Source organism: Hypanus sabinus, chromosome 9, assembly GCF_030144855.1.
Source record: "Hypanus sabinus isolate sHypSab1 chromosome 9, sHypSab1.hap1, whole genome shotgun sequence".
In the NCBI taxonomy this organism is placed as follows: domain Eukaryota; kingdom Metazoa; phylum Chordata; class Chondrichthyes; order Myliobatiformes; family Dasyatidae; genus Hypanus; species Hypanus sabinus.
In genome coordinates, this window is record NC_082714.1 from 64,232,713 (window position 1) to 64,250,695 (window position 17,983).

Sequence of the window (17,983 nt, forward strand, 5' to 3'; positions counted from 1 at the left end):
GGACAGCACATACCAATGTAAGCAAACCTGACACATCTCAGTAGCAACACTAATACCATGTTTTATGTTACAAGGGGGATATCTCATGTTATTTTCATGGTGAGAATGTTCAAACTCTCTGACAGGATTTCAGTAAAAAATGAACATTTTAACTAGATTATTATAATGAGTACTATCTATCATATATACAAGATATATAAATACATAATCAAAACTACATATGCATTTTGCGTTATTCTAAAGTTATTCAGAGTAACTGGAGACCAGTTCACAACATATCCCATACCATATCTCTGGGGTTACCCCAACTTGGTCAACAAGGGAGAGGTGCAAACTTTGCATATTTGATTTTCACTGTAGATACTTTGATGTACAGGTGACAAATAAAACTAAGATTTTTTTTTTAAAAAGGAGATAATGGGCAACAACCATCTGTAATGACCATGGATAGATAGGCCACTGCATTAACAGTACGAGCTTAATCAGTACTGAGTTGAATGCTGTTCAGCTCTACAGACTGCACAAGCACTTTGAGGGATAATCATTGAATAAATGCCAAACACAGGCAAGTAATTTCCCATTCTAGTGCAAGATGACTGCTTAGAAGTGCCAGAATTTATATATATATATATATATATATAAAATAAAAGGACAACTATGTCAAATTGGGAAAGAGGAGTAAGGATTTTGGAGGGAGGGTTGACAGAAAAGTGAGGATTAATAGCACAGCTATCAAAACCTGGCAAAGATATAATGAGCCAAATGGCCTCCTTCTGTAGTGTAAAACGGAGGCTAAGATCACCAAAAATATCAATGCAATTGAATAAGTGTTGCCCTATAAGCTGGTTCTGAATTTTATTGTAGATAGGTGAAAGATAATGGGCAAACCCAGGAGGTAGCTGAATATTTTCAGGGTGGTGATAGGTGCACAGATTTAGAACTGCGTCAATCAGCTGAACCCTCTCCACGTGAAGAACTTCCAGATCTGAAAGAAAGAACAAAATAAACAGAGAATCAAGTTATCATATTTTACTTCAATGGTCGCAGTCAACACGGCATGAGAAACCTTGATATCAAGTACTTCAAGTCTTCTGGTTTGAATACTTAAAGATGTGCTCCATGTATTAACCACCTTGCATGACTAAAAGTATTTGTGTTATTTTGACAGAAGACCCAATGAAAGACAGACACAGAATTGTCAACTTGTCAAGGGAGAGGGAGATATTATTACAAATTTTTATGCCTTTACAATTGGACACAGATTAACACTGCCACTAAGGCAGAATAATTAGTTGGATAACACATCACTGCTGGACCAGCAACTTGAAGTGACCTGAACAATTTGAATTCAGAAACAGAACCAGGTAGGAATGAGACACTAAAACAAACATGCAGACATTAAGTTGTGAAATATTTCAAAACCAGTAACGTATTAGTACAATGACTTTACACAAAGTTTACTTTTTATGGATCGTTTAATATATGCAGCCCTGCTTGCATGCATAAAAAAACAAAATTCAGAGCTGCACAAAGGCAATACAGGAATGACTTTACTTCAGGTACTTTGTCAAGAGCTTCACTTTTACAATGGCACAAACTGAGCAACACCTTTCTCCATAGTAGGGTTTTTCCAAATACTTCAATTAAAACTACAGCAGCAGAACATAATTCTTTACAGATGTCAATAACCTGTTGAGTCTTATGACATTTTAAGGACCTTTTTCTAAATAGAGCAATCCAATGATTTAAAAAATCGTAAATTTAATTGCATTAATATACAAAAGTAGACAATGAATAGTCCATTTAAATGTTCCAATGGAAAATACTTTGCTTAATACTCTTTAAGAGAGCATTGAAGGAGCAGGATATGCTGAATTCTCTGTTTTATCCTACCTTGGTTTTTCTCTCTCTTCCCCATCTCTCATCATCCAACTGACAACTCACCTACTCTAGCTACCTAGCTGAATCTAAACTCCTAACTCCAAACCTGGAGTTCAGTTAAGAATGTTAAGTAAGTGATAAACATTCTCAGCAACAGACAGAAGGAAGGAGGAGAATGGGACAGGTCCAGCACGTGGACAAGCTCTGGTACTTGGTGGGTCCTAGAGGACAGAGGAATGGTGGGATTAGAAAGATCCAAGATGCATTGGGCTTAATGTGGTTCATAGAACCCTACGAAATTTCAGCAGCTTTGATTAATGTGTTAAAAAGCTAACTTTTATTCAGTATGATTTTCAGCTACAAAAAGAATTTATACCTACTTATTATGTATCTTAAATGATTAAATTTTGAGGACAGTTTGTATAAACTTTGTTAGCAACCCCTTAAGTGATTTTAAAGAATTGAGATGTTTAAAATAGTGGAGAGATTCAAGAGGATAGATGCAACAACACTGTACTTTCTGGCTGTGAAGGGACTTCTAACTAAACATGGCAGGAGATCTTAAAGCATTGTGCCAGTAATTTAAGATATACTGCTATATGATGCATTATACTGAAATTTCCATACTGAATCACTGACTACAAATAAATACAATTATGTTCCTTAATGATAAACTAGTCAAAGGACCACATGTTACATTCATAGCTGTGTATTTCCAAAGCTCTATGCCTGCACAGAGGCATTCTTTTGCAAAATGTGAAGGACCACGTGCTACACTTTTGCAGCTGACCTAAGAGTTAAAAACGCCCATCTCAAACACACATTAAACTGATCACCTTACCGTCAGCCTGCACCAATGCAGCTCGTTTCACCAGATGGTCAGCTAATTCCATGGCATCAGCCGGTCCTAGAGCCAAGTCCCGTGACAATCCAATGACCAGAATCCGCATCAGTGTGTCCTCCAAGAGTGGGACCTCAGAGCAGAGCCGGAGAAAGAAACTGAAAAGAGACGAAGAGCTTACAGTTCTGAAAGAGTTGTACATGAGGAGGACATCTAACTGCTAATGTCTGTGTTGACGCTTTGAACATCTAACTAATTGATTTCAGTTTCTCTCATCTTTTCTTGTAGCTCTGCTAATTATTCCTCTTTCAACTATTTATCCAAATTCCTTTTGAAAGTTACTATTGGAAACTACTTCTATCATCCTTGCAGGCAATGCTGTGTAGATCATAACACTCTGTATAAATATTCATCCACCCCAATTACACTAAATCTGTCTCTGCTAGATATCAGCTCTCCCTGAAACATGCTCTGAATTTTTGAATCTTTGGGCTTATTAAATCTAATCATGGCCTTTTGTGTTCTAAGCAAAAAAGCCCAGCTTCTTTAGCCTTCTCCACCCCCCTAACACCACCAATCACTGACAAAAAATACTGGGAGGTGATCAACTTGCCTTTGTAAACAAGCTGCAGAAGGAACATAGCAGGACAGGTAGCATCTGTAGATGGAAATGGAAACTCAATACTTCAGGTTGAGACACTTCATCTGGACCAAGGAGGGAGATAGGGAAGAGATGAGGGAGAAGGGTGAGGCAAGAGCTGATAAGTGATAGATGGATCCAAGTGAGGAGACGTTTGGCAGATGGAGTCAGCAAGGAAGAGAAGGGTAGAAATAGGACAGATGCTGGGAGGTACTGCAGGGGAACAACAAAAAGATGATGGAGTATGCAAGGGAGGGGAAAATGGGATGTTCTAGGAGATGGGTGGTTTGGGAAGGAAAGTGGGCAGGGGGATGGGGATAGATCAGATGCAGAAGGAGAGGTCAGATGGAGAGCAGATGCTACATATTGCTGGAATTGTAGTTTAAGGACATAAAGATGTCCATAAAGAGTGGATTGTGTGGCCACTAGCCTGCACCGCCATTCAATAAGATTATAGCAGAACTAATCTTTGCCTATACTCCATATTCCTGTTAGATCCCTGTAACCCTCCATCAACCAAAGCTATATCAGCCATCGGAGTTTTCTGGAGTAGAGAAGTGGAAGTGAAAAGTTTTGCGCTTTGGTAGGAAGAATAAAGATATAGACTATTTTCTAAATTGCGAGACAAATCAGAAATCGGAGGTACAAAGGGATTTTAAGTTCCCTAAAGATTAACAGGCAGGTTGAGTTAATAGCAAACAAGGCAACTGCAATGTTAGCACTGAGATTGAGATGACTAGAACATAAAAGCAAAGCTGTATTGCTGAGGAATTTGAGCAATTGGGAGCAATTTTGGGCCCTGTAACTAAGGAAAGATGTGCTGGCTCTGAAGAAAATTCAGAGGAGTTTCACAAGAATGATCCCAGGAATAAAGAGTTTACAGTAAGAAGAGCAATTGATAGCTCAAGGCCTGTATTTGTTGCGTTCAGAAGGATGAAAGGGGGAATCTCATTGTATACTGAAAGGCCTAGATAGCAGTCGTAGAGAGAATGTTTTCATTAGTAGGAGTCTAGGATCAAGAGCATAAGCTCAGAATACCAGGAGTATCACGTTAGAATTGAGATAAGGAGAAACCTCTTCGGCCAAAGGATGATGAATCTGTGGAATTTGTTGCCACAGAGAGCTACGAAGCCCAAGTCATTGTGTTGGGGTGTAGAGGTAATACAGAAATCAGGAGGATTTCATTGAGAAAAATAATCAGCGATAATTGAACGGTACAGCAGAACTGACAGTCCAAATGGCCGAACGCTGCTCCGATAGTGAAGAGCCTATTCAAACATTCATGAATCCTCAAAATAGAAATTTCTCCACATCCTTGTGTTAGGTAAAGATTCCTTTTACTGAAACCAAGTCCCTAGACACCTCCACTGGGGAAACAACTCTGACCATCTTGCGTGGGAATCTCCCTCACAACTGTATCTCTGAGCTATATGCCAGAACATGACACACCCTTCATTACTGGCCCTCATAGCAGCAACCAGCTCTCTCTACCCAAAAAGCTGACTCCACACTCCATTCCACAGAAGCTGTCTGACCCACCAAGATCACCCCAACACCTTGTGTTGTTCCATATTCCAGTGTCTGCCATCTCCTGTGACTCCCATGATGCAGAGTTTCTGGGGAATTGCATGCAGACCTTCCACTGCAGCTCCCATTTGCAGATTTCACTATCTGTCCTGCCACTGGTGATAGCTGAGTCAATGTGAGGCACACTCCCTGTATTTCCAGACACACCTCTGAGAGTCGGAGTCAGTGTTTGACAGGGGTTCTGTAACAGTACTCTATCCAGACACACCTCTGAGAGTCGGAGTCAGGGTTTGACAGGGGTTCTGTAACTGTACTCTATCCAGACACACCTCTGAGAGTCGGAGTCAGGGTTTGACAGGGGTTCTGTAACTGTACTCTATCCAGACACACCTCTGTGAGTCGGAGTCAGTGTTTGACAGGGGGTCTGTAACTGTACTCTATCCAGACACACCTCTGAGAGTCGGAGTCAGTGTTTGACAGGGGTTCGGTAACTGTACTCTATCCAGACACAGCTCTGAGAGTCGGAGTCAGTGTTTGACAGGGGTTCTGTAACTGTACTCTATCCAGACACAGCTCTGAGAGTCGGAGTCAGTGTTTATCAGGGGTTCTGTAACTGTATTCATTCCAGACACACCTCTGAGAGTCGGAGTCAGTGTTTGACAGGGGTTCTGTAACTGTACTCTATCCAGACACACCTCTGACAGTCGGAGTCAGTGTTTGACAGGGGGTCTGTAACTGTACTCTATCCAGACACAGCTCTGAGAGTCGGAGTCAGTGTTTGACAGGGGTTCTGTAACTGTACTCTATCCAGACACAGCTCTGAGAGTCGGAGTCAGTGTTTATCAGGGGTTCTGTAACTGTACTCTATCCAGACACACCTCTGAGAGTGTGAGTCAGTGTTTGGCAGGGGGTTCTGTAATTATACTCTATCCGGACACACCTCTGACGGTCGGAGTCAGTGTTTGGCAGGGGTTCTGTTCCTGTACTCTATCCAGACACACCTCTGAGAGTCGGAGTCAGTGTTTGACAGGGGTTCTGTTCCTGTACTCTATCCAGACACACCTCTGAGAGTCGGAGTCAGTGTTTGACAGGGGTTCTGTAACTGTACTCTATCCAGACACAGCTCTGAGAGTCGGAGTCAGTGTTTATCAGGGGTTCTGTAACTGTATTCATTCCAGACACAACTCTGTGAGTCGGAGTCAGTGTCTGACAGGGGTTCTGTAACTGTATTCATTCCAGACACACCTCTGAGAGTCGGAGTCAGTGTCTGACAGGGGTTCTGTAACTGTACTCTATCCAGACACACCTCTGAGAGTCGGAGTCAGTGTTTGACAGGGGGTCTGTAACTGTACTCTATCCAGACACACCTCTGAGAGTCGGAGTCAGTGTTTGACAGGGGTTCTGTAACTGTACTCTATCCAGACACAGCTCTGAGAGTCGGATTCAGTGTTTGACAGGGGTTCTGTTCCTGTACTCTATCCAGACACAGCTCTGAGAGTCGGATTCGGTGTTTGACAGGGGTTCTGTTCCTGTACTCTATCCAGACACACCTCTGAGAGTCGGAGTCAGTGTTTATCAGGGGTTCTGTAACTGTATTCATTCCAGACACAGCTCTGAGAGTCGGAGTCAGTGTTTATGTATTCATTCCAGACACACCTCTGAGAGTCTGAGTCAGTGTTTGGCAGGGGGTTCTGTAACTGTACTCTATCCAGACACACCTCTGAGAGTCGGAGTCAGTGTTTGACAGGGGTTCTGTAACTGTACTCTATCCAGACACACCTCTGTGAGTCGGAGTCAGTGTTTGACAGGGTTTCTGTAACTGTACTCTATCCAGACACAGCTCTGAGAGTCGGAGTCAGTGTTTGACAGGGGTTCTGTAACTGTACTCTATCCAGACACAGCTCTGAGAGTCGGAGTCAGTGTTTATCAGGGGTTCTGTAACTGTATTCATTCCAGACACACCTCTGAGAGTCGGAGTCAGTGTTTGACAGGGGTTCTGTAACTGTACACTATCCAGACACACCTCTGACAGTCGGAGTCAGTGTTTGACAGGGGTTCTGTAACTGTACTCTATCCAGACACACCTCTGAGAGTCGGAGTCAGTGTCTGACAGGGGTTCTGTAACTGTACTCTATCCAGACACAGCTCTCTGAGTCGGAGTCAGTGTTTGACAGGGGTTCTGTAACTGTACTCTATCCAGACACAGCTCTGAGAGTCGGAGTCAGTGTTTATCAGGGGTTCTGTAACTGTATTCATTCCAGACACACCTCTGAGAGTCGGAGTGAGTGTTTGACAGGGGTTCTGTAACTGTACTCTATCCAGACACAGCTCTGAGAGTCGGAGTCAGTGTTTGGCAGGGGGTCTGTAACTGTACTCTATCCAGACACACCTCTGAGAGTGTGAGTCAGTGTTTGGCAGGGGGTTCTGTAATTATACTCTATCCGGACACACCTCTGACGGTCGGAGTCAGTGTTTGGCAGGGGGTTCCGTAATTATACTCTATCCGGACACACCTCTGACGGACGGAGTCAGTGTTTGACAGGGGTTCTGTAACTGTACTCTATCCATACACACCTCTGAGAGTCGGAGTCAGTGTTTGACTGGGGTTCTGTAACTGTACTCTATCCAGACACACCTCTGAGAGTCGGAGTCAGTGTTTGGCAGGGGGTCTGTAACTGTACTCTATCCAGACACAGCTCTGAGAGTCGGAGTCAGTGTTTGGCAGGGGGTTCTGTAATTATACTCTATCCAGACACACCTCTGACAGTCGGAGTCAGTGTTTGGCAGGGGGTTCTGTAATTATACTCTATCCAGACACACCTCTGACAGTCGGAGTCAGTGTTTGACAGGGGTTCTGTAACTGTATTCATTCCAGACACAGCTCTGAGAGTCGGAGTCAGTGTTTGGCAGGGGGTTCAGTAACTGTACTCTATTCAGACACACCTCTGAGAGTCGGAGTCAGTATTTGGCAGGGGGGTCTGTAACTGTACTCTATCCAGACACAGCTCTGAGAGTCGGAGTCAGTGTTTGGCAGGGGTTCTGTTCCTGTACTCTATCCAGACACACCTCTGAGAGTCGGAGTCAGTGTTTGGCAGGGGGTCTGTTCCTGTACTCTATCCAGACACACCTCTGAGAGTCGGAGTCAGTGTTTGACTGGGGTTCTGTAACAGTACTCTATCCAGACACACCTCTGAGAGTCGGAGTCAGTGTTTGACAGGGGTTCTGTTCCTGTACTCTATCCAGACACACCTCTGAGAGTCGGAGTCAGTGTTTGACAGGGGTTCTGTTCCTGTACTCTATCCAGACACACCTCTGAGAGTCGGAGTCAGTGTTTGACAGGGGTTCTGTAACTGTACTCTATCCAGACACAGCTCTGAGAGTCGGAGTCAGTGTTTATCAGGGGTTCTGTAACTGTATTCATTCCAGACACAACTCTGTGAGTCGGAGTCAGTGTCTGACAGGGGTTCTGTAACTGTATTCATTCCAGACACACCTCTGAGAGTCGGAGTCAGTGTCTGACAGGGGTTCTGTAACTGTACTCTATCCAGACACACCTCTGAGAGTCGGAGTCAGTGTTTGACAGGGGGTCTGTAACTGTACTCTATCCAGACACACCTCTGAGAGTCGGAGTCAGTGTTTGACAGGGGTTCTGTAACTGTACTCTATCCAGACACAGCTCTGAGAGTCGGATTCAGTGTTTGACAGGGGTTCTGTTCCTGTACTCTATCCAGACACAGCTCTGAGAGTCGGATTCGGTGTTTGACAGGGGTTCTGTTCCTGTACTCTATCCAGACACACCTCTGAGAGTCGGAGTCAGTGTTTGGCAGGGGTTCTGTAACTGTACTCTATCCAGACACACCTCTGAGAGTCGGAGTCAGTGTTTGGCAGGGGTTCTGTTCATGTACTCTCTGCAGATACAGCTCTGAGAGTCGGAGTCAGTGTTTGGCAGGGGGTCTGTAACTGTACTCTATCCAGACACACCTCTGAGAGTCGGAGTCAGTGTTTGACAGGGGTTCTGTAACTGTACTCTATCCAGACACACCTCTGTGAGTAAGGAGTCAGTGTTTGACAGGGTTTCTGTAACTGTATTCATTCCAGACACAGCTCTGAGAGTCGGAGTCAGTGTTTATCAGGGGTTCTGTAACTGTATTCATTCCAGACACAGCTCTGAGAGTCGGAGTCAGTGTTTATCAGGGGTTCTGTAACTGTATTCATTCCAGACACAGCTCTGAGAGTCGGAGTCAGTGTTTATCAGGGGTTCTGTAACTGTATTCATTCCAGACACACCTCTGAGAGTCTGAGTCAGTGTTTAGCAGGGGGTTCTGTAACTGTACTCTATCCAGACACACCTCTGAGAGTCGGAGTCAATGTTTGACAGGGTTTCTGTAACTGTACTCTATCCAGACACAGCTCTGAGAGTCGGAGTCAGTGTTTGACAGGGGTTCTGTAACTGTACTCTATCCAGACACAGCTCTGAGAGTCGGAGTCAGTGTTTATCAGGGGTTCTGTAACTGTATTCATTCCAGACACACCTCTGAGAGTCGGAGTCAGTGTTTGACAGGGGTTCTGTAACTGTACTCTATCCAGACACACCTCTGACAGTCGGAGTCAGTGTTTGACAGGGGTTCTGTAACTGTACTCTATCCAGACACACCTCTGAGAGTCGGAGTCAGTGTCTGACAGGGGTTCTGTAACTGTACTCTATCCAGACACAGCTCTCTGAGTCGGAGTCAGTGTTTGACAGGGGTTCTGTAACTGTACTCTATCCAGACACAGCTCTGAGAGTCGGAGTCAGTGTTTATCAGGGGTTCTGTAACTGTATTCATTCCAGACACACCTCTGAGAGTCGGAGTCAGTGTTTGACAGGGGTTCTGTAACTGTACTCTATCCAGACACAGCTCTGAGAGTCGGAGTCAGTGTTTGGCAGGGGGTCTGTAACTGTACTCTATCCAGACACACCTCTGAGAGTGTGAGTCAGTGTTTGGCAGGGGGTTCTGTAATTATACTCTATCCGGACACACCTCTGACGGTCGGAGTCAGTGTTTGGCAGGGGGTTCTGTAATTATACTCTATCCGGACACACCTCTGACGGACGGAGTCAGTGTTTGACAGGGGTTCTGTAACTGTACTCTATCCATACACACCTCTGAGAGTCGGAGTCAGTGTTTGACTGGGGTTCTGTAACTGTACTCTATCCAGACACACCTCTGAGAGTCGGAGTCAGTGTTTGGCAGGGGGTCTGTAACTGTACTCTATTCAGACACACCTCTGAGAGTCGGAGTCAGTGTTTGACAGGGGTTCTGTAACTGTACTCTATCCAGACACAGCTCTGAGAGTCGGAGTCAGTGTTTGGCAGGGGGTTCTGTAATTATACTCTATCCAGACACACCTCTGACAGTCGGAGTCAGTGTTTGGCAGGGGGTTCTGTAATTATAATCTATCCAGACACACCTCTGACAGTCGGAGTCAGTGTTTGACAGGGGTTCTGTAACTGTATTCATTCCAGACACAGCTCTGAGAGTCGGAGTCAGTGTTTGGCAGGGGGTTCAGTAACTGTACTCTATTCAGACACACCTCTGAGAGTCGGAGTCAGTATTTGGCAGGGGGGTCTGTAACTGTACTCTATCCAGACACAGCTCTGAGAGTCGGAGTCAGTGTTTGGCAGGGGTTCTGTTCCTGTACTCTATCCAGACACACCTCTGAGAGTCGGAGTCAGTGTTTGGCAGGGGGTCTGTTCCTGTACTCTATCCAGACACACCTCTGAGAGTCGGAGTCAGTGTTTGACTGGGGTTCTGTAACAGTACTCTATCCAGACACACCTCTGAGAGTCGGAGTCAGTGTTTGACAGGGGTTCTGTTCCTGTACTCTATCCAGACACACCTCTGAGAGTCGGAGTCAGTGTTTGACAGGGGTTCTGTAACTGTACTCTATCCAGACACAGCTCTGAGAGTCGGAGTCAGTGTTTATCAGGGGTTCTGTAACTGTATTCATTCCAGACACACCTCTGTGAGTCGGAGTCAGTGTCTGACAGGGGTTCTGTAACTGTATTCATTCCAGACACACCTCTGAGAGTCGGAGTCAGTGTCTGACAGGGGTTCTGTAACTGTACTCTATCCAGACACACCTCTGAGAGTCGGAGTCAGTGTTTGACAGGGGTTCTGTAACTGTACTCTATCCATACACACCTCTGAGAGTCGGAGTCGGTGTTTGACAGGGGTTCTGTAACTGTACTCTATCCAGACACACCTCTGAGAGTCGGATTCAGTGTTTGACAGGGGTTCTGTTCCTGCACTCTATCCAGACACACCTCTGAGAGTCGGAGTCAGTGTTTGACAGGGGTTCTGTAACTGTACTCTATCCAGACACAGCTCTGAGAGTCGGATTCAGTGTTTGACAGGGGTTCTGTTCCTGTACTCTATCCAGACACAGCTCTGAGAGTCGGATTCAGTGTTTGACAGGGGTTCTGTTCCTGTACTCTATCCAGACACAGCTCTGAGAGTCGGAGTCAGTGTTTGGCAGGGGGTCTGTAACTGTACTCTATCCAGACACACCTCTGTGAGTCGGAGTCAGTGTTTGACAGGGTTTCTGTAACTTTACTCTATCCAGACACAGCTCTGAGAGTCGGAGTCAGTGTTTGACAGGGGTTCTGTAACTGTACTCTATCCAGACACAGCTCTGAGAGTCGGAGTCAGTGTTTATCAGGGGTTCTGTAACTGTATTCATTCCAGAAACACCTCTGAGAGTCGGAGTCAGTGTTTGACAGGGGTTCTGTAACTGTACTCTATCCAGACACACCTCTGACAGTCGGAGTCAGTGTTTGACAGGGGTTCTGTAACTGTACTCTATCCAGACACCGCTCTGAGAGTCTGAGTCAGTGTTTGACAGGGGTTCTGTAACTGTACTCTATCCATACACACCTCTGAGAGTGTGAGTCAGTGTTTGGCAGGGGGTTCTGTAATTATACTCTATCCGGACACACCTCTGACGGTCGGAGTCAGTGTTTGGCAGGGGGTTCCGTAATTATACTCTATCCGGACACACCTCTGACGGACGGAGTCAGTGTTTGACAGGGGTTCTGTAACTGTACTCTATCCATACACACCTCTGAGAGTCGGAGTCAGTGTTTGACTGGGGTTCTGTAACTGTACTCTATCCAGACACACCTCTGAGAGTCGGAGTCAGTGTTTGGCAGGGGGTCTGTAACTGTACTCTATCCAGACACAGCTCTGAGAGTCGGAGTCAGTGTTTGGCAGGGGGTTCTGTAATTATACTCTATCCAGACACACCTCTGACAGTCGGAGTCAGTGTTTGGCAGGGGGTTCTGTAATTATACTCTATCCAGACACACCTCTGACAGTCGGAGTCAGTGTTTGACAGGGGTTCTGTAACTGTATTCATTCCAGACACAGCTCTGAGAGTCGGAGTCAGTGTTTGGCAGGGGGTTCAGTAACTGTACTCTATTCAGACACACCTCTGAGAGTCGGAGTCAGTATTTGGCAGGGGGGTCTGTAACTGTACTCTATCCAGACACAGCTCTGAGAGTCGGAGTCAGTGTTTGGCAGGGGTTCTGTTCCTGTACTCTATCCAGACACACCTCTGAGAGTCGGAGTCAGTGTTTGGCAGGGGGTCTGTTCCTGTACTCTATCCAGACACACCTCTGAGAGTCGGAGTCAGTGTTTGACTGGGGTTCTGTAACAGTACTCTATCCAGACACACCTCTGAGAGTCGGAGTCAGTGTTTGACAGGGGTTCTGTTCCTGTACTCTATCCAGACACACCTCTGAGAGTCGGAGTCAGTGTTTGACAGGGGTTCTGTTCCTGTACTCTATCCAGACACACCTCTGAGAGTCGGAGTCAGTGTTTGACAGGGGTTCTGTAACTGTACTCTATCCAGACACAGCTCTGAGAGTCGGAGTCAGTGTTTATCAGGGGTTCTGTAACTGTATTCATTCCAGACACACCTCTGTGAGTCGGAGTCAGTGTCTGACAGGGGTTCTGTAACTGTATTCATTCCAGACACACCTCTGAGAGTCGGAGTCAGTGTCTGACAGGGGTTCTGTAACTGTACTCTATCCAGACACACCTCTGAGAGTCGGAGTCAGTGTTTGACAGGGGGTCTGTAACTGTACTCTATCCAGACACACCTCTGAGAGTCGGAGTCAGTGTTTGACAGGGGTTCTGTAACTGTACTCTATCCAGACACAGCTCTGAGAGTCGGATTCAGTGTTTGACAGGGGTTCTGTTCCTGTACTCTATCCAGACACAGCTCTGAGAGTAAGATTCGGTGTTTGACAGGGGTTCTGTTCCTGTACTCTATCCAGACACACCTCTGAGAGTCGGAGTCAGTGTTTGGCAGGGGTTCTGTAACTGTACTCTATCCAGACACACCTCTGAGAGTCGGAGTCAGTGTTTGGCAGGGGTTCTGTTCATGTACTCTCTGCAGATACAGCTCTGAGAGTCGGAGTCAGTGTTTGGCAGGGGGTCTGTAACTGTACTCTATCCAGACACACCTCTGAGAGTCGGAGTCAGTGTTTGACAGGGGTTCTGTAACTGTACTCTATCCAGACACACCTCTGTGAGTCGGAGTCAGTGTTTGACAGGGTTTCTGTAACTGTATTCATTCCAGACACAGCTCTGAGAGTCGGAGTCAGTGTTTATCAGGGGTTCTGTAATTGTATTCATTCCAGACACAGCTCTGAGAGTCGGAGTCAGTGTTTATCAGGGGTTCTGTAACTGTATTCATTCCAGACACAGCTCTGAGAGTCGGAGTCAGTGTTTATCAGGGGTTCTGTAACTGTATTCATTCCAGACACACCTCTGAGAGTCTGAGTCAGTGTTTGGCAGGGGGTTCTGTAACTGTACTCTATCCAGACACACCTCTGAGAGTCGGAGTCAGTGTTTGACAGGGGTTCTGTAACTGTACTCTATCCAGACACACCTCTGTGAGTCGGAGTCAGTGTTTGACAGGGTTTCTGTAACTGTACTCTATCCAGACACAGCTCTGAGAGTCGGAGTCAGTGTTTGACAGGGGTTCTGTAACTGTACTCTATCCAGACACAGCTCTGAGAGTCGGAGTCAGTGTTTATCAGGGGTTCTGTGACTGTATTCATTCCAGACACACCTCTGAGAGTCGGAGTCAGTGTTTGACAGGGGTTCTGTAACTGTACTCTATCCAGACACACCTCTGACAGTCGGAGTCAGTGTTTGACAGGGGTTCTGTAACTGTACTCTATCCAGACACACCTCTGAGAGTCGGAGTCAGTGTCTGACAGGGGTTCTGTAACTGTACTCTATCCAGACACAGCTCTCTGAGTCGGAGTCAGTGTTTGACAGGGGTTCTGTAACTGTACTCTATCCAGACACAGCTCTGAGAGTCGGAGTCAGTGTTTATCAGGGGTTCTGTAACTGTATTCATTCCAGACACACCTCTGAGAGTCGGAGTCAGTGTTTGACAGGGGTTCTGTAACTGTACTCTATCCAGACACAGCTCTGAGAGTCGGAGTCAGTGTTTGGCAGGGGGTCTGTAACTGTACTCTATCCAGACACACCTCTGAGAGTGTGAGTCAGTGTTTGGCAGGGGGTTCTGTAATTATACTCTATCCGGACACACCTCTGACGGTCGGAGTCAGTGTTTGGCAGGGGGTTCTGTAATTATACTCTATCCGGACACACCTCTGACGGACGGAGTCAGTGTTTGACAGGGGTTCTGTAACTGTACTCTATCCATACACACCTCTGAGAGTCGGAGTCAGTGTTTGACTGGGGTTCTGTAACTGTACTCTATCCAGACACACCTCTGAGAGTCGGAGTCAGTGTTTGGCAGGGGGTCTGTAACTGTACTCTATTCAGACACACCTCTGAGAGTCGGAGTCAGTTTTTGACAGGGGTTCTGTAACTGTACTCTATCCAGACACAGCTCTGAGAGTCGGAGTCAGTGTTTGGCAGGGGGTTCTGTAATTATACTCTATCCAGACACACCTCTGACAGTCGGAGTCAGTGTTTGGCAGGGGGTTCTGTAATTATAATCTATCCAGACACACCTCTGACAGTCGGAGTCAGTGTTTGACAGGGGTTCTGTAACTGTACTCTATCCATACACACCTCTGAGAGTCGGAGTCGGTGTTTGACAGGGGTTCTGTAACTGTACTCTATCCAGACACACCTCTGAGAGTCGGATTCAGTGTTTGACAGGGGTTCTGTTCCTGCACTCTATCCAGACACACCTCTGAGAGTCGGAGTCAGTGTTTGACAGGGGTTCTGTAACTGTACTCTATCCAGACACAGCTCTGAGAGTCGGAATCAGTGTTTGACAGGGGTTCTGTTCCTGTACTCTATCCAGACACAGCTCTGAGAGTCGGATTCAGTGTTTGACAGGGGTTCTGTTCCTGTACTCTATCCAGACACAGCTCTGAGAGTCGGAGTCAGTGTTTGGCAGGGGGTCTGTAACTGTACTCTATCCAGACACACCTCTGTGAGTCGGAGTCAGTGTTTGACAGGGTTTCTGTAACTTTACTCTATCCAGACACAGCTCTGAGAGTCGGAGTCAGTGTTTGACAGGGGTTCTGTAACTGTACTCTATCCAGACACAGCTCTGAGAGTCGGAGTCAGTGTTTATCAGGGGTTCTGTAACTGTATTCATTCCAGAAACACCTCTGAGAGTCGGAGTCTGTGTTTGACAGGGGTTCTGTAACTGTACTCTATCCAGACACACCTCTGACAGTCGGAGTCAGTGTTTGACAGGGGTTCTGTAACTGTACTCTATCCAGACACCGCTCTGAGAGTCTGAGTCAGTGTTTGACAGGGGTTCTGTAACTGTACTCTATCCATACACACCTCTGAGAGTGTGAGTCAGTGTTTGGCAGGGGGTTCTGTAATTATACTCTATCCGGACACACCTCTGACGGTCGGAGTCAGTGTTTGGCAGGGGGTTCTATAATTATACTCTATCCAGACACACCTCTGACAGTCGGAGTCAGTGTTTGACAGGGGTTCTGTAACTGTATTCATTCCAGACACAGCTCTGAGAGTCGGAGTCAGTGTTTGGCAGGGGGTCTGTAACTGTACTCTATCCAGACACACCTCTGAGAGTCGGAGTCAGTGTTTGACAGGGGTTCTGTTCCTGTACTCTATCCAGACACAGCTCTGAGAGTCGGAGTCAGTGTTTGAAAGGGGTTCTGTTCCTGTACTCTATCCAGACACACCTCTGAGAGTCGGAGTCAGTGTTTGACAGGGGTTCTGTAACTGTATTCATTCCAGACACACCTCTGTGAGTCGGAGTCAGTGTTTGACAGGGGTTCTGTAACTGTACTCTATCCAGACACACCTCTGAGAGTCTGAGTCAGTGTTTGGCAGGGGGTTCTGTAATTATACTCTATCCAGACACACCTCTGACAGTCGGAGTCAGTGTTTGACAGGGGTTCTGTAACTGTATTCATTCCAGACACACCTCTGAGAGTCGGAGTCAGTGTTTGGCAGGGGTTCTGTAACTGTATTCATTCCAGACACACCTCTGTGAGTCGGAGTCAGTGTCTGACAGGGGTTCTGTAACTGTACTCTATCCAGACACACCTCTGAGAGTCGGAGTCAGTGTCTGACAGGGGTTCTGTAACTGTATTCATTCCAGACACACCTCTGTGAGTCGGAGTCAGTGTCTGACAGGGGTTCTGTAACTGTATTCATTCCAGACACACCTCTGTGAGTCGGAGTCAGTGTTTGGCAGGGGTTCTGTTCCTGTACTCTATCCAGACACACCTCTGAGAGTCGGAGTCAGTGTTTGGCAGGGGGTCTGTTCCTGTACTCTATCCAGACACACCTCTGAGAGTCGGAGTCAGTGTTTGACTGGGGTTCTGTAACAGTACTCTATCCAGACACACCTCTGAGAGTCGGAGTCAGTGTTTGACAGGGGTTCTGTTCCTGTACTCTATCCAGACACACCTCTGAGAGTCGGAGTCAGTGTTTGACAGGGGTTCTGTTCCTGTACTCTATCCAGACACACCTCTGAGAGTCGGAGTCAGTGTTTGACAGGGGTTCTGTAACTGTACTCTATCCAGACACAGCTCTGAGAGTCGGAGTCAGTGTTTATCAGGGGTTCTGTAACTGTATTCATTCCAGACACACCTCTGTGAGTCGGAGTCAGTGTCTGACAGGGGTTCTGTAACTGTATTCATTCCAGACACACCTCTGAGAGTCGGAGTCAGTGTCTGACAGGGGTTCTGTAACTGTACTCTATCCAGACACACCTCTGAGAGTCGGAGTCAGTGTTTGACAGGGGGTCTGTAACTGTACTCTATCCAGACACACCTCTGAGAGTCGGAGTCAGTGTTTGACAGGGGTTCTGTAACTGTACTCTATCCAGACACAGCTCTGAGAGTCGGATTCAGTGTTTGACAGGGGTTCTGTTCCTGTACTCTATCCAGACACAGCTCTGAGAGTCGGATTCGGTGTTTGACAGGGGTTCTGTTCCTGTACTCTATCCAGACACACCTCTGAGAGTCGGAGTCAGTGTTTGGCAGGGGTTCTGTAACTGTACTCTATCCAGACACACCTCTGAGAGTCGGAGTCAGTGTTTGGCAGGGGTTCTGTTCATGTACTCTCTGCAGATACAGCTCTGAGAGTCGGAGTCAGTGTTTGGCAGGGGGTCTGTAACTGTACTCTATCCAGACACACCTCTGAGAGTCGGAGTCAGTGTTTGACAGGGGTTCTGTAACTGTACTCTATCCAGACACACCTCTGTGAGTCGGAGTCAGTGTTTGACAGGGTTTCTGTAACTGTATTCATTCCAGACACAGCTCTGAGAGTCGGAGTCAGTGTTTATCAGGGGTTCTGTAACTGTATTCATTCCAGACACAGCTCTGAGAGTCGGAGTCAGTGTTTATCAGGGGTTCTGTAACTGTATTCATTCCAGACACACCTCTGAGAGTCTGAGTCAGTGTTTGGCAGGGGGTTCTGTAACTGTACTCTATCCAGACACACCTCTGAGAGTCGGAGTCAGTGTTTGACAGGGGTTCTGTAACTGTACTCTATCCAGACACACCTCTGTGAGTCGGAGTCAGTGTTTGACAGGGTTTCTGTAACTGTACTCTATCCAGACACAGC

General features: G+C 46.5%; 1 protein-coding gene across 3 annotated transcripts in view; it reads right to left on the minus strand.

The window, feature by feature from the left end:
* Positions 1-17,983, minus strand: part of ints1 (integrator complex subunit 1) — a 201,781-nt gene that overhangs the window by 106,866 nt on the left and 76,932 nt on the right. For all 3 annotated transcript variants that reach the window (XM_059979779.1, XM_059979778.1, XM_059979780.1), the window contains exons 15-16: positions 2,723-2,880; positions 889-985 (exon numbers count right to left, since the gene is read on the minus strand). In XM_059979779.1, coding sequence (XP_059835762.1) covers positions 889-985; positions 2,723-2,880 — 255 coding nt within the window. The remainder of the gene's footprint in view (positions 1-888; positions 986-2,722; positions 2,881-17,983) is intronic.